Source organism: Scyliorhinus canicula, chromosome 16 (assembly GCF_902713615.1).
Source record: "Scyliorhinus canicula chromosome 16, sScyCan1.1, whole genome shotgun sequence".
Taxonomy (NCBI): domain Eukaryota; kingdom Metazoa; phylum Chordata; class Chondrichthyes; order Carcharhiniformes; family Scyliorhinidae; genus Scyliorhinus; species Scyliorhinus canicula.
Genome location: NC_052161.1, coordinates 21618476 through 21638261, shown reverse-complemented (window position 1 = coordinate 21638261; position 19786 = coordinate 21618476). Strand labels below are relative to the sequence as shown.

General features: G+C 46.8%; 1 protein-coding gene across 1 annotated transcript in view; it reads left to right on the top strand.

Moving 5' to 3' along the window:
* The window catches only part of kcnk18 (potassium channel, subfamily K, member 18), a 34682-nt gene extending 17104 nt beyond the window's left edge, over window positions 1-17578 (top strand). The window contains exon 3 of the mRNA XM_038821733.1: window positions 16493-17578. Within this exon, the coding sequence (XP_038677661.1) occupies window positions 16493-17319 (827 nt within the window). The 3' untranslated portion in view covers window positions 17320-17578. The remainder of the gene's footprint in view (window positions 1-16492) is intronic.
* Window positions 17579-19786: the final 2208 nt, after the last annotated feature.

The window sequence follows — 19786 nt, the reverse complement described above, 5'->3', positions numbered from 1 at the left end:
GCCCCGATCGCAGGCCAGGCCACCGTGGGGCCAGACCACCGTGGGGCCCCCCCACTCCCCCAGGGCCAGATCCCCCCCCCCACGCGCACCCCCCTGAGGACTCCACTAGATGGCCTACCAGCCAGGTCCCGCCATGATGAACCATGTCCATTACACGCCGCTGGGACTGGCCAGAAACCGACGGCCACTCGGCCCATGGGGCCCGGAGAATTGCCTGGGGGGCTGCTGCCAACGGCCCTCGCCCGCGTGGCGTAAAACCCACCCCGCCCGAAAACCAGCGCCGGAGAATACGGCAGCTAGTGTCAGAGCGGCAAATGCTAAAATACCCCTTAGTGTCCAAAAATGTGTAGGTTAGGTGGGATTATGGAGATAGGGTGAGGGAGTGAACCTCGGAAGAGTGCTCTTTCAAAAGTTCAGTGTAGACTCAAACTGCTTTCTTCTGCACTGTAGGAACTCTATGGATAATTTTATGGTTAATTTTATGGTGCGAAATGTTCTAATTCTGTGCAGTTTTAACTAGTCATACCCGAACACATTTGGGTGTTGGTTTGGTAAAACGGCACTAAAACTCCTTGGTAAGTATGGTGTGTTTTAGGGAGAGAAGTAATTCGACAAGCAGAAAATGTACATGCATGTCGTTCCGGGAAATTGTTATGAACACATTTGTCTTAAACTCCTCTTGCAATATTTTACTAGGGGAATTAACCCATTCAAAGTTGCAAAGAGAGAAATTTCAGATTAATATATGAGTGTTTGTATCTATTATTCCATCGCAGAATGCAAGGTTATAATCTAAATATGCCAAAGTATGACAAATTTAGCATTGTGGGATCAACATATATTTCTGTATTTAACTGTGAGCTGTTTGGAAAACTGTCTGTGTCACTCACACTTACGATACTAAATGTATTCGCCTGCGTTTTTGACCAAGGAACTCAAAACAAAAAGTAGCTGTTGCCTATTGTCTGGCAATTGAGCTTTAATTAGTTCAGACAATGTCACTCTGCTATTAGGAGTCTGAATATTCTAGTAAAATCGAATGCATTTCACTTATTTGCAATGGGCACTTAATGTGCAATATTTGATGATGTTGTTCAAGTACAACAGGTCAGTTGGTAAAGGCCATATGAAACATACGCCACATAGACAAACGCTGTTCATATTTTGATCTCAGTTGACCTCAGTGCCTCAAGGCTAGAAAGAGAAAACAAAATCAGTCAGGATGTGCGCCTCTTGATCACTACCCCAGTGACCCCCGCTGAAGTTTCAGACAGGATTAGTCTCGATTTTGATGCTGTTCATCCTGCGTTTATTATGAGGTGATTTTTCTAATAATAAACAACACGGAGTGATCAGAAATTGGAATCATTGGTAAGTCACATGTAATTACTCAGCAGGACATGCAATCTGAGAAACCAGGACACATTTTTGAATAACGGAATGAGTTTATAAAATCACATATTTTATGACAATCATTTCTCAGCTTTGAGATCTTAGTGGCTCGTAAAAGCAGAAGAAAGCATAGCCGGGCAGAGTTGGCACATCAAACCTGCTCCTCCCCTGGGCCGTATTCAATATGAATATCCTCTGATTACCAAAGTAATCAAGCAAGTACCATGAATATTTATCCATTTATCCACATCTCTATTTTAGATGCATCATGCACTGATTTATTTGATCAGGTCAGGACACACTGTGAGTTCTATACTACACCATCTTCATTTGAGCACATTCAGATTTTCATCTGAAACAATGTTTTGAAAAAGGGACATTATTGAACAGTGACACTAACCGCCATCTTGGTTGCCCATATATCATAAATTTCAGGACAGGGGTCAATGTTATTAACTTTGCACAGGCCTCACACTCACTCCTTTGTCATATGTTTCCCCTATGTTTCTTTATTTTTTGCATCGCCTCTTTTAATAATTGCATTGTTATGTTATTGTCCCATTCTTCCTATTGACGGATTGACTCTACTGAAATTATTTTTATAGCTCAGTTGGAATGTTCCTTCTTGTCACATGGACCTTGGCGTCTTTTAGCTTCTCTTTCTTCCTATATGTATTCCCTGCACTATATCACTCACTCTGTCCCTGAATGTATTTTTATTTCTATCTCGTCATTGCACCTCGATCGTTCTCTAGCCCTTGTCTCCAATGCTTCCCTGTTTTCAACCGGATTTGGATTCTCGTGCAGTAGAAGTCCCACAAAATGGCACAGTGGCCATGTTACTAGGCTAGTAACCAAACGACATAAGTTCAAATCCCACCACCGGAGCTGGGATATTTAAACAGAAAAATTTTTACATAAATCTGAAATGAAAAGCTTGTAAATGAAATGATATCTGAAATGAAAAGTGACTATGTAATTACTGGATTGGTGTAAAAACCCAATCAGCTAAGCACTGTGCCACCCTGTGAATCCTGTGACTGAATAACAAAGGAATGACAAATGTAAATTTGAAAATGTGTATGATAGAGACCTTGCAGCATTTTAAGTATTTCAGTATAAATGAAACAAGCAAGATGAGTACTGAAAGTCTTTCTAGAACATCATTTAGTAATGAGGTCAGTCCTAATAAGTTAGTTGACCAGTGGGCGAGGATTTCTAAATCAGCCAGGGGAGGAATGGCTGAAAACGTTGTTAAATTAAACCTCAAAATAGTTTTTCAGGGGTTCCAATCTCCAGCTGAAGAATTGGATTGCTGGTCGAGAGCCAAAGGCTCAGGCTAATGCTCTGGGTCATGGGTTCAAATCCCACCGCAGCAGCCAATGGAGTATAAATTTAATTAATAAATCTTGAATTAAAGAGCTAGTCTCAGTAGTTGCGACCATAAAACTACCATTGATTTTCATAAAATTCCATCTGATTCACTAATATCCTTGAAGGAAGTAAATCTGCCATCCCCGCCTGGTCTGGCCTACATGTGAGTCCAGACCCATAGCAATGTGGTTAAATGCCTTTTGAAACTGACTAGCAAACCACTCAGTTGTATCAATCTGCTACAAAGCTGAAAAGGAATGAAACTAGATGGACCACCCAGTTTCAACTTAGCCATCGGAAATGACGACAGCAAACCCAGCCCTGTCAGACCTGCAAAGCCTTCCTTAGTAACATCAGGGGCCTTGTGTCAAAAGTCTCACAGATTAGTCAAGCAGCAGTCTGTCATAGTCATACTCAAGAAATCATACCTTACAGATAATGCCCTTGACGCCACCATACCATTCCACTAGAGGTGGTTGTAGCACAGTGGTATGCAATCAGGAGTCCTTGGAGTCCTCAACATTGATTTTGGACCCCATAACGTCTCATGGCATCAGGTTAAACATGGACAATGAAACCTCCTGCTAGTTACCACCCACTGGTCCCCTCAGTTGGTGAAATCAGATCTCCTCCGTGTTGAAGTCCATTTCGAGGAAACACTGAGCCTGGCAAGGGCACAGAATGTACTCTGAGTGGACTTCAATGTCCATCACCAAGGGTGGCTTGGTCGCTGCACCACTACTGGACCAGCTGGCCAAGTCCTAACGGATATAGCTGTTAGACCGAGTCTGTAGCACATTGTGAAGGAACCAAGAGGCAAAAACCTACTTGACTTCATCCTCGCCAATCTACCTGTCACAGATGCATCTGTCCATGACAGTATCAGTAGGAGTGACCACCACACAGTCCTTGTGGAGAGAAAGTAAAATCTTCACATTGAGGAGAGTCCCATCATGTTGTGCAGCACTACCTGCAAAATGGGATAGGTTTAGAGCAGATCTAGAAGCTCAATACTGGGCATCCATGTGATCCATTTGTAACAGCAGAATTGCACTTAGTCACAAACTGTAACACATGGCCCAGCATATCCCCCACTCTACTATTACCATCAAACCAGGGGATCAACCTTGGTTTGCCACATCCAGTCGTGAATAGTGATGGACAATTTGACAACTAACTGGGGAAGGAGGCACCACAAATATCCCCATCCTCAAAGGTTGGGGAGCCCAGCACATCAATGAAAAAGACAAGACTGAAGCATTTGTAATCTTCAATCAGAGGTGTCAAGTGGATGATCCATCTTGACCTCCTCTGGAGGTTCCCAGCATCAAAGATACCAGTCTTCAGACAATACAATTCACGTCAAGTGCTATCAAGGAACGGCTGAAGGCACTGAATACTGCAAAGGCTATGGCCCCTGACAAAATTCCAGAAATAGTATTAAGATTTGTGCTCCAGAACGTGCTGCACCCTAGCCAAGCAGTTCCTGTACAGATGCAACACTGGCATTTACTTGGCAATGTGGAAAACTGCTCAGGTATACCCTGTCCACAAAAAGCAGGACAATTCCAACCCAACCAATTATTGCCCCATCTCAATCATCAGTAAAGTGATGGAAAGGGTCATCGACAATACAGTCAAGGGCCATTTCCTCAACAATAGCATGTTCACTGGCGCTCAGCTTGGATTCCGCCTGGCCCACTTGTCTGGATGAGTGCAGTTCCAACAACATTCAAGAAGCTCGACACCATCCAGGGAAAAGCTGCCCCGCTTGGTTGGCAGCCCTCCCATAAACATTGACTCACCCCACCAATGGCACTCTATATCACCGTTCCTTCATTGTCACTGGATCAAAAACCTGGAACACCCTAACAGCACTGCGGGTGTACCTACACCACACAGACATCAGCAATTTAAGGATATGGCACACCACCAATTTTTCAAAAGCAATTAGAGATAGGTAATAAATTATGATGTAGCCAGCAGGGTTCACATACAATGAAGGATTTTTAAAAATCTTCCCAAGCAGTGGTTATAAAATGGGTAGTATTGGATCAGCCTCATGTTATGCACAGCGCTTGATATTTTGTGTAATTGACTGCTGTGCAGCTGAATACCAGACGCTGTATAACGGGCAGCTGATCCAATACTGAACATTTTACCCCTCAACCTGAACCACATTACACTCTGTCGGGTTTGAGATGAACTCACTAAGCTGTGCCATTGCACCTGGGAAGAAAGGGAAAAACCCATCAGTTTGGTGATCCTGGCAAAATGCTGGCTTATTTCTCACCCAGGGCCACCAGGTTGGGCCAACCCTCAAGCCCACAGACCCCAGAAAACCTGCTGCACATTTGGTTAGGGAAAGCAAAGTCCTGTGAAGGCACAAGGGTAGGAGGACTATAGAGCCTGCCCTAAAAGGGGGAAATGGTTGTGAGTCAGAAAGCATGCCAAAATGCTCACGTTGAGGACATGGAGGGTACACTTTGACTCGGAACAATTTATTGTGCAGAACATGTCCCAAAAAAGGGTGCATTTATTGGAAGTTACAAACCGTCCCATTAAGTCATTGAGAAAAGTCAGCGACCAAATCAATGCAGTCATCTGATACCTGATTCCAAGAAGAGGTACAACTAAAGAGCTGGTCATTGACTTCAGGAAGCAAAGTACTGTACCCCTGTCAGCATCAACGGGGCCGAGGTGGAGATGGTTAGCAGCGTCAAACTCTTCGGGGTATACATCACCAAACATTTGTCCTGGTCCATCCATGTTGACGCTACCACCAAGAAAGCACAACAGCACCTATACTTCCTCAGGAAACTAAAAAAATTCGGAATGTCCACATTAACTCTTACCAACTTTTACGGGTGCACCATAGAAAGCATCCGATCTGGCTGCATCACAGCCTGGTATGGCAACTGCTCGACCCAAGACAGCAAGAAACTTCAGAGTTGTGAACACAGCCCCGTCCAACACACGAACCTGCCTTCCATCCATTGACTCCATCTACACCTCCCGCTGCCTGGGGAAAGCGGGCAGCATAATCAAAGACCCCTCCCACCCGGCTTACTCACTCTTCCAACTTCTTCCATCGGACAGGAGATACAAAAGTCTGAGAACTGGCATGAACAAACTCAAAAACAGTTTCTACCCCGCTGTTACCAGACTCCTAAACGACCCTCTTATGGACTGACCCGATTAATACTACACCCCTGTATGCTTCACCCAATGCCAGTGTTTATGTAGTTACACCTTGTGTTGCCCTATTAAGTATTTTCTTTTTATTTTATTTTATTTTCATGTACTTAATGATCTGTTGAGCTGGTCGCAGAAAAAACTTTTCATTGTACCTCGATACACATGACAATAAACAAAATCCAATCCAATCCAACTATACCTTCATTTCTTGTGAAGTCCATCAGTCATGGCACAAACCCCAGTCAGAAATTCCAACCTCCACTTGGAGGTACTATTTCAGATATTGTTCACATCTATTGCCTTATTTCATTGTAGCTAAGCTGTCAGCTACATTCCCGTGATAATGAAGATGACTGCCAAGGATCAGCAAACTCTTGTTGAGGATTTTGGGCAGCACGGTGGCACAGTGGTTAAGACAGTGCCAAGTACCCGGGTTCAATTCCGGCCTCGGGAGACTGTGTGGAGTCTGCACGGTTTCCTATGTCTGCATGGGTTTCCTCCAGGTGCTCCGGTTTCCACCCTCAGTCCAAAGATGTGCGGGTTAGGTGGATTGGCGATGTTAAATTACCCCTAGTGCCCAATGGTTAGGTGTGGTTACTGGGTTACGGGGCTAGGGTGGGGGTTTGGGTCAAGGTATGTTGCTCTTTCCAACAGTGGGCACAGACATGATGGGCCGAATGACCTCTTTCTGCACTGTAGGGATTCTATGATACTATGATTTCAAGCTGAGGCTTTCCTTTGTTGTTAAGGGCTTTCTCAGAATGGAAGGGATGCCGATCTCCTGAGAGCTGCCGGCTCTTGAAATGAAATGAAATGGAAATCGCTTATTGTCACAAGTAGGCTTCAAATGAAGTTACTGTGAAAAGCCCCTAGTCGCCACATTCCGGTGCCTGTTCGGGGAGGCTGGTACGGGAATTGAACCGTGTTGCTGGCCTGCCTTGGTCTGCTTTCAAAGCCAGCAATTTAGCCCAGTGTGCTAAACCAGCCTCTTCATTTGCCTCATAAAAGGTTTGAACAGTGGATGGCTTCCTGGCTAACAGCCAGCATTGTGAACAATAGGGCCTGTGCTGACCACTGTCTCAGTGCAAAACCCTATCCCTTCATTGAAGTCCTGGGTTTAACGAAGGGTTTTGGTGCTTTCACGGCTATTCTTTGAAGTTGAGGAAACCGGAATGCCCAGCTCACATAGTGCACCCTTTGCACGGGAGAAGTTATGAAGATGCAAATACAGCAGCAGTCACTCTCCTGATACATGTGTGCACAACAGCCTGGCTAATCTCTCTGCCAGAGGACTCCAATGACCACAGGCCAAGCAACACCCAGTTAATGTTCAAGACAATCACTGTCTGAGTGTGAAGCTTTATTAAAACTCCAAATGCTCATTTCCTAATGAACACATAAAAATGAAAGATGAAAGAAGGAACATTGTGCCATTTATGTCAGGTATCCTGTCGCAAGGTATAAAGTTGGTTAGACATCCAGTAAAGTTCATTCCAAGGTTCTCTTGAAATATGCATCTATTGCCACCTAGCTGCCATTTTTATTTTCCTTTCAGTAATTACAGCCTGCTTGACTGACCATTTGATGGTCTGGACCCATGCTGCCTGGTAATTGAAAATTATACAAAACTTAAGGACATTTAAAAAGAGATTCTCATCCCTTAAATGTGGGCTGACTTTAAGATCAGGGCCAACATTTTAAAAAGCACAATGCACCAGGCTGCCACCATCAAATCATCAGAGTCAAATCCACCTTTTCATTGAGTGTAACCTTTGTACACGAGAAAGCAGAAGCAATCACTGTACTTTGAAAATAGGTTCTTCAAATGTTATCACATGAAAGCTAATGCATCACATGAAATTAGTTTGCCAATCATTGTGATGGAGGTGGAAACATTAATTTTAAATTAATATCTCCTCCAAATAGCAGGCAAGGGAAAATAATATGCACGTAATAACATGTAAACAACTTAATACTTGAAATCTTTTGGGCATGCCTGTTAAAATGAAAAAGATCTCATAGCTTCAAACTTTTCTACTTACAAAACGACCCCACATTGATTTCATTATAAAGATAAATATAAGCAATAAATAATAAAGTCGCAAATGAATAATTAAGGCATTATTAAAGAAGGTTGAATTAGTCCAAAAATCAATAGATGTTGCATCGCCTGTTAGTTTCATAAAGTATTTAGCACACTCTTTAGAAATCAATGAATGTCTTCAAAAGTATCAAACTGAAACGAGCTCCCTTAGCAGGCAAAATTCTCAATTTTTCAAACCGTGCTGTGGCGGGCGGCTTCCTGGCCCATTTCCCACTGGGCCGAGTGGTGGGAAATCACGGCTGGTTTCCCGCTTGGCAGCTAATTAATTATGCACAGCCGAGTCAGCATGGTTAGTCAGGAACAGATTCCTCCTCCCCGCCACAACTTAATGGGGTCTATGATCAGCGCCCCACATTTATTTACTACCCGAGCACAAATTCCCTCTCTGCAGGCCAGCTGTGTGAAAGACACATCTCCAGATGGCTGCATCCAAGAAGAAAGCTGCCCAAGGTTCAGTAATGACTCCCTTGAGGCACCCATCAATGGAGCCCGCCAACACCGGGAAGTTCTCAACCCCAGGAATAATTCCAGGAATCCCACCAATCTCACCTTGCCAGTCTGAGAGCCACGGTTACAAAGGAGGACAGCTCGCCGGGAACCTGCCCGAGCAATTCCACACAACACAGGAAGAGGATGAATGCTCCTCCAGGGTAAGTCAATCTTCTCCTGAAATGAAATGAAATGAAAATCGCTTATTGTCACGAGTAGGCTTCAATGAAGTTACTGTGAAAAGCCCCTAGTCGCCACATTCCGGCGCCTGTCCAGGGAGGCTGGTACGGGAATCGAACCGTGCTGCTGGCCTGCTTGGTCTGCTTTAAAAGCCAGCGATTTAGCTCAGTGAGCTAAACCAGCCCCTCCTCACTCCAATCTCACACTCTCATAATGGCATCATGGATTCAAAGGACTACACTGCTCACGAATCTCACACAATATTAAGAGGGGTCACGTCAGCAGTAATTTTCTGACGGGCACTTTAACATCACCAGCATCTCATCACTCATGCCCTTTCTGGGGAGGGCTCAACACACACAAGACTGGCCTCTCCCAGCTAGCCAGTATGGATAAGCCTTCCATCGGCACAATATCGAGGGCCGAAGGGCCTGTTCTGTGCTGTATCCTGGCACTGAGCGACTTGCAATCTTATATTCAGTCTGTTCATGAACTAATTCAAAAAGCTTTTTCTTGCAGACACCAACAGGTCCAAACAGATCTCCAGAAACAAACATAGGCCCGAGCCCAGGCCTCGAGGAAGCTGAGCAGCCATTAGAAGACCTGTCACTGCAATACCTGCACTCTCCACCAGCTCAGGGACACCCCCTCCCAGTGGGCTGTAGTTATAGCGTAGGCTCGGGATACATTTTGGGGAACGCCTCACGGAGATGTCTCTGCAGCATGTGGAGTATTAGCCCAGGTGAGTGGAACCCGGCGGACTGCTGGCGATCAGGCACTCGCTAAGTCTGAGTCTGCTGATCAGCTTCTGGAAATGGCCATGCCACATATCCTGGAGCAGCGGAAAATCAGGCAGTTAACAGACGAAAGTGAAGATTGGAGGATTCTGTCCATATTCTCTCTAATGTCATGGCTCTGACATACGAGCATCTCCACGGCAACTATCTTGTGGAGAGCGTGGTCCAGCCGATCCTGCCAGATTTGCACTCGGACCTGCACTCCATATCTATAGACATTGGTCTATATTGTCCATCCCTCTTCTAGTCTGGGATCTCTCCCTCTTGTTGTCGGCAATCTTGGCCTGGATGAACCAAATGGATGGATTGTGATGAGAAGAGATGGAAGAGAGGTTGGGAAGTATACATGCTGACTGTGTGTGCTGATCCCTCCCCAGAAAGGGCTGAGGATGGAGTTTGTGCAGCATGAGTGATGAGATGCTGGTGATGTTAAAGGTAAGGGGCGGGGAGGGAGCACCTTGATCTTCCTCAAAGTGCCCCTTCTCCTCAGGGAGATAAGAACTTGTCTACATAACCAGCAGCTGGAGATCCCGGGGTCATCCACCCAGGTGACTCCGAGAGTGGCCTGGCTTACCCAATATCCTCTGTTTTTGCCCATTCACCTACAGCTGTACAGGCTGAGGAGCGTTCACCTGCCTGAGGAGCAGGACACCCAAAGAAGGCTGGGTTCCTCCAGCACTCGGCCCACCGGTGGATTCATCAAAGACAACAAGGCATAAAGTCAACAGGCTGTCTCCACCTCTGCTGCATATGTCACCTAGATGGAACGGTAGGGTTAGAAAAATTAAAAGGCTTTCAAATCATTTCAGGGTCACGTGTGTTCCATCACTGTTGATATCATGTACCTTTTTAAAAACATTTGCTGTTCATTTGAAAACGCCGTGCTTTATTACGAGGATGAGCCATGCTCCCACTCCATGATCACTTCCCTTTGTAAGCCTCACATTCTGTGAGGTGTAGCTAACACGGCTGCAGAACCTCACCTGAGTGGTCCAAACATCGGAAGTGAATCGTCAGGATGCCAAAGGTCTGCTCGGCTATGTCGCCTTCGGAACAACATTATATCTGTCTTCCGAGTGACTCAGAGGATGATGCACAGGTGTCATGAGCCATAAGGTGTCCCTTATCCCCAAGCAGCCAACCCTGTAATCACTGAGGCCATTTGAATATGTGAGGCACCTAGGAGTGGATGAATGAGTCATGAGAAATCCCAGGGTACCTGGCACGAAAGTGCATGATGTGCTTCTGATGATTGCACACCAGTTGAATGTTCAGGGAGTGAAGCCCTTTCCTGTTAATGAACACCAGGAGCTGCTGCCATGGAGCAGTCAAGGCCACAAAGTCTGTGCTATCAATAGCTCTCTGTATTCTGGGAAAGCCTGCGATCGCTGCAAACCCGAGAAATCCAGCTGCCTGCTTGGCTACATCGAATGTGAAGTTTACATAATAATAAGTCTTACTCCCGAGGGGATCGACCCTCCCCCCCCCCATCAGTGTTCGTGTCCCTCTAATCTTTCTGGAACCCACCCGGGGAGAGCCCCCTGTCTGATATTCTCCAGCCTCACCCAGCAATCCTGAATCCCATTGTAATGGTGGTCGACATTCCAACCATCTCATCTGAACCTATCACCATTGATGTACCTAGATAGATTCATAGAATTTACAGTGCAGAAGGAGGCCATTCGGCCCATCGAGTCTGCACCGGCTCTTGGAAAGAGCACCCTACCCAAGGCCAACACTTCCACCCTATCCCCATAACCCAGTAACCCCACCCAACACTAAGGGCAATTTTGGACACCAAGGGCAATTTATCATGGCCAATCCACCTAAGCTGCACATCTTTGGACTCTGCCCAATGTGGGCCTCAGCCCTCTTCATCTCACGGCTGGGTGCGCAATCACCTATAGAGGAGACTCTACCCAAGGAGAGTTTTGAATGCTCCCCTTTGCATTATATATTCCCCCTTTACTGGCTGCAGATGCCTTTCTTCACTTTGACCATCCAGTCTATTGACCAGTAATAAGCCAGACAAGCCCATGGCCGCCAACTGTAAGACCATGACCATCCCCTTTACACCAAGCTGTGCCTTATCTCAATTGGGCACACAGCCTTGCCTCTCCCTAGAGTGGGCCAATTACGTGCATGCCATGCAGAACCCTGGGGCATTGTCCAAAGAGCCCAGGACTGCCTTTGATATCTCATCCAGACTAAGAGGTGCACAAAGCCCCAGGACTGCCTTTAATCTCTCAACCTTGGCCCACGACCAGGGACTATGACTTTCATTCAATGAATTCTTCTGTTCCTTCTTTCCTGGTGATAATGCAGTCTCCCTTCCCACCACCACCCATATACACCGGCCCACACAGAGTTTCTGTGCTATGCATCCTTCATGTGCAAGTATTTTTCCTCCCCCACCTCCATGAATCTCTGTTCAGCCCATCCCTCCTGTGCCGCACTAGCACAGTCCCCCATCGTATTCCAAAGTATGCGTGCATCCACATTCCCCCTCTTCCCAGTCGCAATGCTGGTCTCTGCCTCACATGCAATTACACCTGAATCCCTGAGAAGACACCCTCCTGTAGAACAGAGGAAAGCAGTGAGCAGACTAAACTACACCCCTGCCAGTGTAATGTCTCACTGCCGTTAGTGAGAACCCAAAGAGGGGCTAATGCGGGTAAGCTTTAAAAGTTGCACTCAACTCGAAATCACAAGAGAAGTGAGGGCTGCCAGCTGCAGGCCACTCATTTCCAAACCCGATTCAGACCCATCTAATTTCCCACTGATGAAGTGCTGGATTGGGATGGGCGACATGATTCCGACGAGGAGCATTTTCAATGAGTATTCATGACATGGTGATGTTGGCAAATTATGTTCCCACTATAGATCAGCAGGAAAGCCGACCCACCATCCACCCACTCTGATAGTGGTGGGGGGAAAATTCTAAACTGACTTCCCACTGGCGGGAGTCCGATTTTTGCCCTCTCTCCAAATTTTCCACACCCACCTGCCTCGAAACCCGCCGCTGGCAGCAGGGGAACATTCTGCCTGTTATTGCCAATTTCTGGAAAACATTCCCAATTATCCCTTGTCAAAGTAAGTTGGCATTGTAAAAGAGTCAGATGCATTTTTGTTATAAGCCTATTTAAGCCTATTTTCGAAGTGGAATGGATTATATGTGCACTGCGCATATCCAATCATGTGAAAACAACTAAAAACTCAAATTCACCCCCTAATTAGTTAAGTTATTCACAATAAAGAGAAACAGAACAGTTTTGAACTGTGAGAGATTGGGATATGATCGCATTCTGAGGCACTTGGGTGTCCCTGCACATGAATCATAGAAAGTTAACATGAAGATATAACAATTAATTAGGAAGGCGAATGGTGCGTGAGCTTTCATTACAAAGATATTGGAATCTTAGAGCAAATAGGTCTTCCTGCAATTATACATTGGTGAGGCTACACTCGAGTACTTTGTGCAGTGTCATGTGAGTGTCCCTTGAAGAAAAGTGTGTTTTATCAAATGGCTGCAGTGATGTCATTGTATGGATGGAGCTGGCTTGTGATTCTGTCTTTTACCTTCGTTTTTCAGCTGGAATCTGCTGTGTGTCTTAGCTTTGTTTTCAGTTGAAAGCTATATTCAGACGACAAGGATGTTGGAGTCTCTCTCTCTCTCTGTATGTTAAAAAGGTGTTCAGATCACTTGATAATTTAAAAGTGATACCTGCTTTCTGTAGAGTTTCAAACCTGCTGTCTTTGTTAAAAAGGGTCTTTTGACTTATGGATGTTGTTAGGAAAATTATTAAGGGTTACCTATAGAGTATTGTATCTGTGGGGATTATTAGTGTTGGTAGTTGATAAACTGTTTACTGTGTGTTTATAAAGTGTTCAATGAATTCATAGAATAAACATTGTTTTGTTTTTTAAAATACTTAGGGTCACTGTTGCATAAAAGTTGTAAGTCAGGTGAACTCCATGATATACTTTGGTGTTCTCTAAACCCTGGCCCATAACCGCAGCTTTTGTCTTCTTATCTGAGGAAGGCAGACTTGCCCCAGAGGAAGTGCAATGAAAGTTTACGATTCTGGTTCCTGGGGTGAGCGGATTATACTATGAGGAGAGATTGAGTAAACGAGGCCAATATTCCCTGGAGTTTAGAAGAATGAGAGTGATTTAATTGAAATATATAAAATCGTAAAGGAGCTTATGAGGGTAGATGCTGAGGGAATCTAGAACCCAGGGGCCAAAGTCTTGGAAAAAGGGGTTAGCCATTTAGGACTAAGATTAGGTGCAGGATTCTCTGTTGCCCGCCGCCGATATCGTAATTGGAGATCGGGTGGAGAATCCATTCCGACACCCAAATCGGGGCCGGTGCCAGTTTCACACCGATCAGCCATGCTCCACCCCCCATGGAAGTGGCATAATCGTGTCGCACCCTGCATGCCATTAGAACGATGTTGCCATGTCATCGGAAGGCCCTCCCGCGATGCTCCATCCCCGATGGGCTGAGTTCCCGGGCGTGGTTGCCGTGTGGTCCGAGCGGTCAGGAACCCTTGCATGGCTGCTGCGGACTGTGTCCAGCGCCACCACATTTGGCCGGGATCCGTGCCGCTGGCTGGGGAGGGCTTCCGCGAGGGCTGGGGAGACTGGTGGGTGGTGGTGGATGGCAGATCGGGTCCGCGCACGGCCTGCGCCATGTTATACGGCGCAATCACTGCAGGTTGTCGCCGTGCACATGGACCCGGCCGTTCTCCGGGCGTTTCACCCACCACCGCTGCTAGCCCCTCACCGGTCCTGGAATCAGTAAAAGTTCGGTGCTGATTTTGGCATCGTAAAACGCCCGGGAATTCTCCGTTTCAGCCGGCAGTTAGCTGCTGGAACAGAGAATCCAGCGTTTTCTTTACTCCAAGTGTTGTGAATCTTTGGAATTCTGCAGCCCAGTTGGCTGTGAATGATCAGTCATTGAATATATTCCAGATGGAAGTCGATAGATTTTTGGAGAACAGAATTAAAGGGTAAGGGGAGAGGACAACAAGGTTGCACATTCTCAAACTTTCTCACTACACGAATACTGACATTATTTTTTTGCGCGGGGCAAGCTCGCACACAATACCAGATGCAGGGAGAGGTTTGCACTGCTGCCTCACGCTGCTGAGGACCCGGGTTCATTCTCCACCCGGGTCACTGTCTGTGTCGGGTTTGCACATTCTCCCCGTGTTTGCATGGGTCTCACCCCCACAACCCAAAGATGTGCAGGGTAGGTGGATTGGCCACTCTAAATTGTCCCTTAATTGGAAAAAAAAACATGATGAAAGGATTTGATTGAGCAGATAGAGATGAATCATTTCCTCTGGAGGGGGAGTTTAGCATGTGGGGCGTAACCTTAAAATTAAAGCTCAACCATTCAGATCAATGTGAAGCAGCACTTCTTCACACAGATTTCCACTGGGGAAGTCTGGAGCTCTCTCCCCTAAAATGCTGTTGAGACTAAACCAATTGAAAGTTTCAGGCCCGAGACTGATAAATCACACCCCTCGCCCATGACTATCTTGCCACTACCTATATGTTTATAAAATACTTCTAACTTTGCTGCTATTCTATTCTCATAAGATTCATGCTTATTAAACAAATGATGTCACAATTTATTTTCTGGTTGTATATTATACGGCCCTGTCTTGGAAGTATTGGCAGGAATTCATTTACCTTACAGGTCACAAGAATATTAAATAGCTGAATAAAATACAGTGGATGTTGAAAATCTGAAATAAAAACAGAAAATGCTGGAAAGACTCAGTAGGTCTGGCAGCGTGTGTGGAGAGAGAAACAGAGTGAACATTTTCAGTCCAAGTGATCCTTCTGCAGAACAGTTCTCTTTGTTTCTCTCGCCTCGGATGCTGCCAGACCTGCTGAGCCTTTCCAGCATTTACTGTTTTTATTAAATAGGTGGGATTGGGGATATGATACCATAATATGAAAGAAGTCTTTCAGAAAACAAGGTTCAGAGGCAGAGTCAGTGAATGGAAGCTCAACTTTACATTCGACTCAGATCACATACCTGAGTGTTACACTTTGCTCAAAAGCCAACTACTGCAGATGCTGGAATTCTGAAATAGAAGAGGGATTGCTGGAAATACTGGACAGGTTTGGCAGCAGCTCTTCAGAGAGAGACAGGGTCAATGAACTGAATTTTCAGGTTTTCGAGGGTGGGACCAGAGGCAGGCATGGCCTGAAATTGCCACTGCCGGCCGATGTTAAGGAAAGTTAAGGAAAGGTGGAGGGGTGGCTCTGTTAAGTAATGATGGTATTAGCACATTGGAGAGGGATGACCTAAGTTCAGGAAAGACGGAAGATGTAGAAGCAGTTTGGGTTGAAATGAGAAATTATAAAGGCAAGAGGTCACTTGTGGAAGTGGTGTACAGACCCCCTAATTGTAGGACATGGGAGGACAGAAGATTGAAGAGGAGCTTGTCAGAAAGGCACGACAATAATCACCGGGAATTTAATCTACAGATAGGGCCGGATTCTCTGGTTGGCCGGAGAATACCCGTTTCCAACCAAACGGGGGCGGCGCCGCTTTCGCAATGCTCCGCCTCTCCAAAGCGGCATACTCACAGAGTACGCTGCGCGCGTTATCGATGGCCTCAGGACATTGCCTGAGGCCCACGCCCCGATGCTCCGCCCCCGACCGACCGGGTTCCCGACAGCGTGGGTCTTTCATGGTCTCACCCGTCTGGAACCCGGCATGGCGGCTGCGGACTCAGTCCAGCGCCGCCACAGTCGGGGGGGGGGGGGGGGCGATCCGCGGGCAGGGGGATCTTTGTCAGTGGCTGGGAGCACTGTTGGGGGGTGGCCCGGGGCACGTGAGCCAGCCAAAGGGGGGACACTATTATGTAACCTGGTAAACTGCTGGCAGGTATTGTACATTACTCTCACTGCTGTTCTTTCATTCCAATTTTAGGCTATGGTCATATTTCACCTTTAACAGTCGGAGGAAAAATTGCCTGCATGTTCTACGCAACATTTGGCATTCCCATTATGCTACTGGTCATCACAGATGTTGGGGACAAGCTGGCAGCCTTACTCTCCAAAGTTTACAATAACATACGAAGGCGGACAAGGAATAATATCACTCCGCCACCCTCGGCAACGCCCTCAAGGTGGTCTTCATTCAAACAGAGCTTCTCAAAATCAGAAATGAAACCTGCGATCAGGTCTATCTCCTTTAAAAATGGTTCGCATGTAATCATAACACCGATGAGCATCAGGAATGTGTTGAACACTCAGTCTTCGATTAAAAAGAAATCTGAATTGCTGAGAAAGACGGAAATATTCAAAAAATTAATGGTTCAGGAAAACTTTAATCAGAAGTCTTTCCAGCTGCACAGGAGAGATCGAAGTAAATCTTGTCCCCAGCTGGATCTAAAGCCAGATGCAAGTGAACATTTTTTTCCATACCTGGGGCGAGAACTGGATAAGTTTGATGTGCCGATCTTCATTATCATCGGTGTTATTATTGCATACCTTCTTTTTGGTGCAGGCATACTTTCAATATGGGAAAAATGGCAATATCTTGATTCCTTTTATTTCTATTTTATTACAATTACTACCATTGGCTTTGGAGACTTTGTCCCTGAACATCCTAATTTTTTCATGATAATGTCTCTTTTAATTATTACGGGTATGGCAATCATGTCAATGGCTTTTAAGTTAACCCAGAACAGAATAGCATGTTGCTACCATGAAGTAAGTCTGTGGATGAATGGCGTGAAGAAAAAGAAATTTTAAATGATTTGAAGTCAAGGGCAAGTGATTATTTTGCATAGTGGTGAGAGATAATATCATTTAGTTCCATTCATTACTTTGAATTGCTTATAAGGTTAAATAACAATTGACCAAACCTGTACAACTTAGGGTAGGAGTATTGAACAAACATGTATAAGCAAGATATACCTGTAAGATGTATTAATGTGTACATTAGGTTAAAAAGGTATTTAAGATTATTGAATTGAACAACGTTTCTTACTATTAATGTACATTAGCTATGAAACCGCAGCAAAATGAAATCTTCTTGTAAATAAATTGATATTACAAACATTGTTTTATTGTAACGGTTACTTTTATTCTATTATCAAATTTGGGCAATGCTCTTTCTTGAGAGAGCTATGTTTTGTGATATAATGCATTATGTATGACAATCTTGTATGTAGCAATTTCTTTGCGGTATCCAGAGTAACAAGTAAATTCTTTCAGCGGGATTCTCCAGAATCGGCGCGTTGCCCCGATATCGGCGTCAAAAACAGCGCGAACCACTCCGGCGTCGGGCCGACCGGAAGGAGCGGGATCCTCCGCACTTCCAGGGGTTAGGGATTGGCACCGCGCCAGCCGGCGCCAAAGGGACTGCGCGAGTCAGCGCATGCACCAAAGGGTCGGCATGATCCCACGCATGCGTGGAACCACCAGCATATTGTGGCACATGCACAGGGGGGTGCTTCTCTGGCTATGGCAGAGCCCTACAGGGTCCGGCATGGAAGAAGAAGTGCCCCCACGGCACAGGCTCGCCCGCAGATCGATGGGCCCCGATCGCGGGCCAGGCCACCGTGGGCGCCCTCCCCTGGGGTCGGATTCCCCCCCACGCCCCCCTGAGGACCGCACCAGCCGACTTACCTGCCAGGGCCAACGGCCCCCGAACGGCGTGGTGTGAACCCTGCCTCAGCCTGAAAACCGACACCGGAGAATACGGCAGCTGGAGTTGGGGTGGCGGGGCGTGATTTGCGCCGACCCCCCGTGGATTCTCCGACCCGGCGGGGAGTCGGAGAATCCCACCTCTTGGGGCGGGATTCTCTGAGCCCCTGCCAGGCCGGAGAATCACCGGGGGGGGGGGGGGGGGGGGGGGGCGTGAATCCCGCTGCCCCGACACCGGCTGCCGGATCCTCCGGCGCTGGTTTTTCGGCGACGGCGGGAATTGCATCGCGCCGGTCGGGAGCCGTTGTCAGTGGCCTCCCCAGTGATCCTCCGCTCCGCGATGGGCCGAGTGGCCACCCGGTTGCGGCCAGTCCCGCCAGCTTAAATCAAACAAGGTCCTTACCAGTGGGTCCTGGCTCTGAGGGTGGCCTGCGGAGTCCTGGGGGGGGGGGGGCTGGGGGATCAGGCTCCGGGCGAGGGCCCACATGGTGGCCTGGCCCACGATCGGAGCCCATCAATCCGCGGGCGGGCCTGTGCCGTGGGGGCATTCTTTCCCTCCGCGCCGGCTGCTGTAAACGTCCTCCATGGCCAGCGCAGAGAAGAACCCCCCTGTGCATGCGCTGGGATCACGCCAGCACACGTTGGCGCTCCCGCACATGCGCCAACTCACGCGGGCGGCGGAGGCCCTTCAGCGCCGGTTGGCGCGACACCAACCCCGCCGCTGCTGGCCTAGCCCCTGAAGGTGCGGGGGATTCGCACCTTCCGGACGGCCCGACGCCGGAGTGGTTCATGACACTCCTCGGCGCGGGATGGCCCGCTCCTCCAGTTAGGGGAGAATCCCACCCTTATCTTTGAAAACAATCAATTCTTGAGATATGAGGGTGTCACTATCAATGTCCCAAAATTGATGTGGAGATGCCAGCGTTGGACTGGGGTGAGCACAGTAAGAAGTCTTACAACACTAGGTTAAAGTCCAGCAAGTTTGTTTCGAATCACTAGCTTTCGGAGTACAGCTCCTTTCTCAGGTGAATCCACCTGAGGAAGGAGCTGTGCTCCGAAAGCTAGTGATTCGAAACAAACTTGCTGGACTTTAACCTGGTGTTATAAGACTTCTTACCAAAATTGATTGTCCACCCCTTATTTCTCTTCAAAAGTTGGTTGTGGGCTGCCTCCTTGATCTGGTGCACTCTGTGTTCTGTGAAGATGCTCCTAAGGAGTTGCTGCTGACAGGGTCAGAGGAGGAAAGACTCTGGGTTCCTCTGAGAAGGGCAATCTGGCTTTGAATAGTCTGTTCAACAAATGGAGTCAGTTTAAATGCTCCCTTAATCTTCAGGGGTCCAGTCTGAATCCAAAGTTATGGTCCATTATCACCATTTTCAGTGAAGCACACCTGGTGAGATCAGGTATATCTGTGTTAATACTATGTTGAGTGTTCGCTGAAGACAAATATATTGAAACTCTGGATCTAGGAAGTCACCCTTTACATAACGTCGTTGTAAAGGTAGGTAGAGGCTCCAATAACACTGCCCTAACATTGAGACCCAGAATACCGAACTCCTTGCCAAGTTTG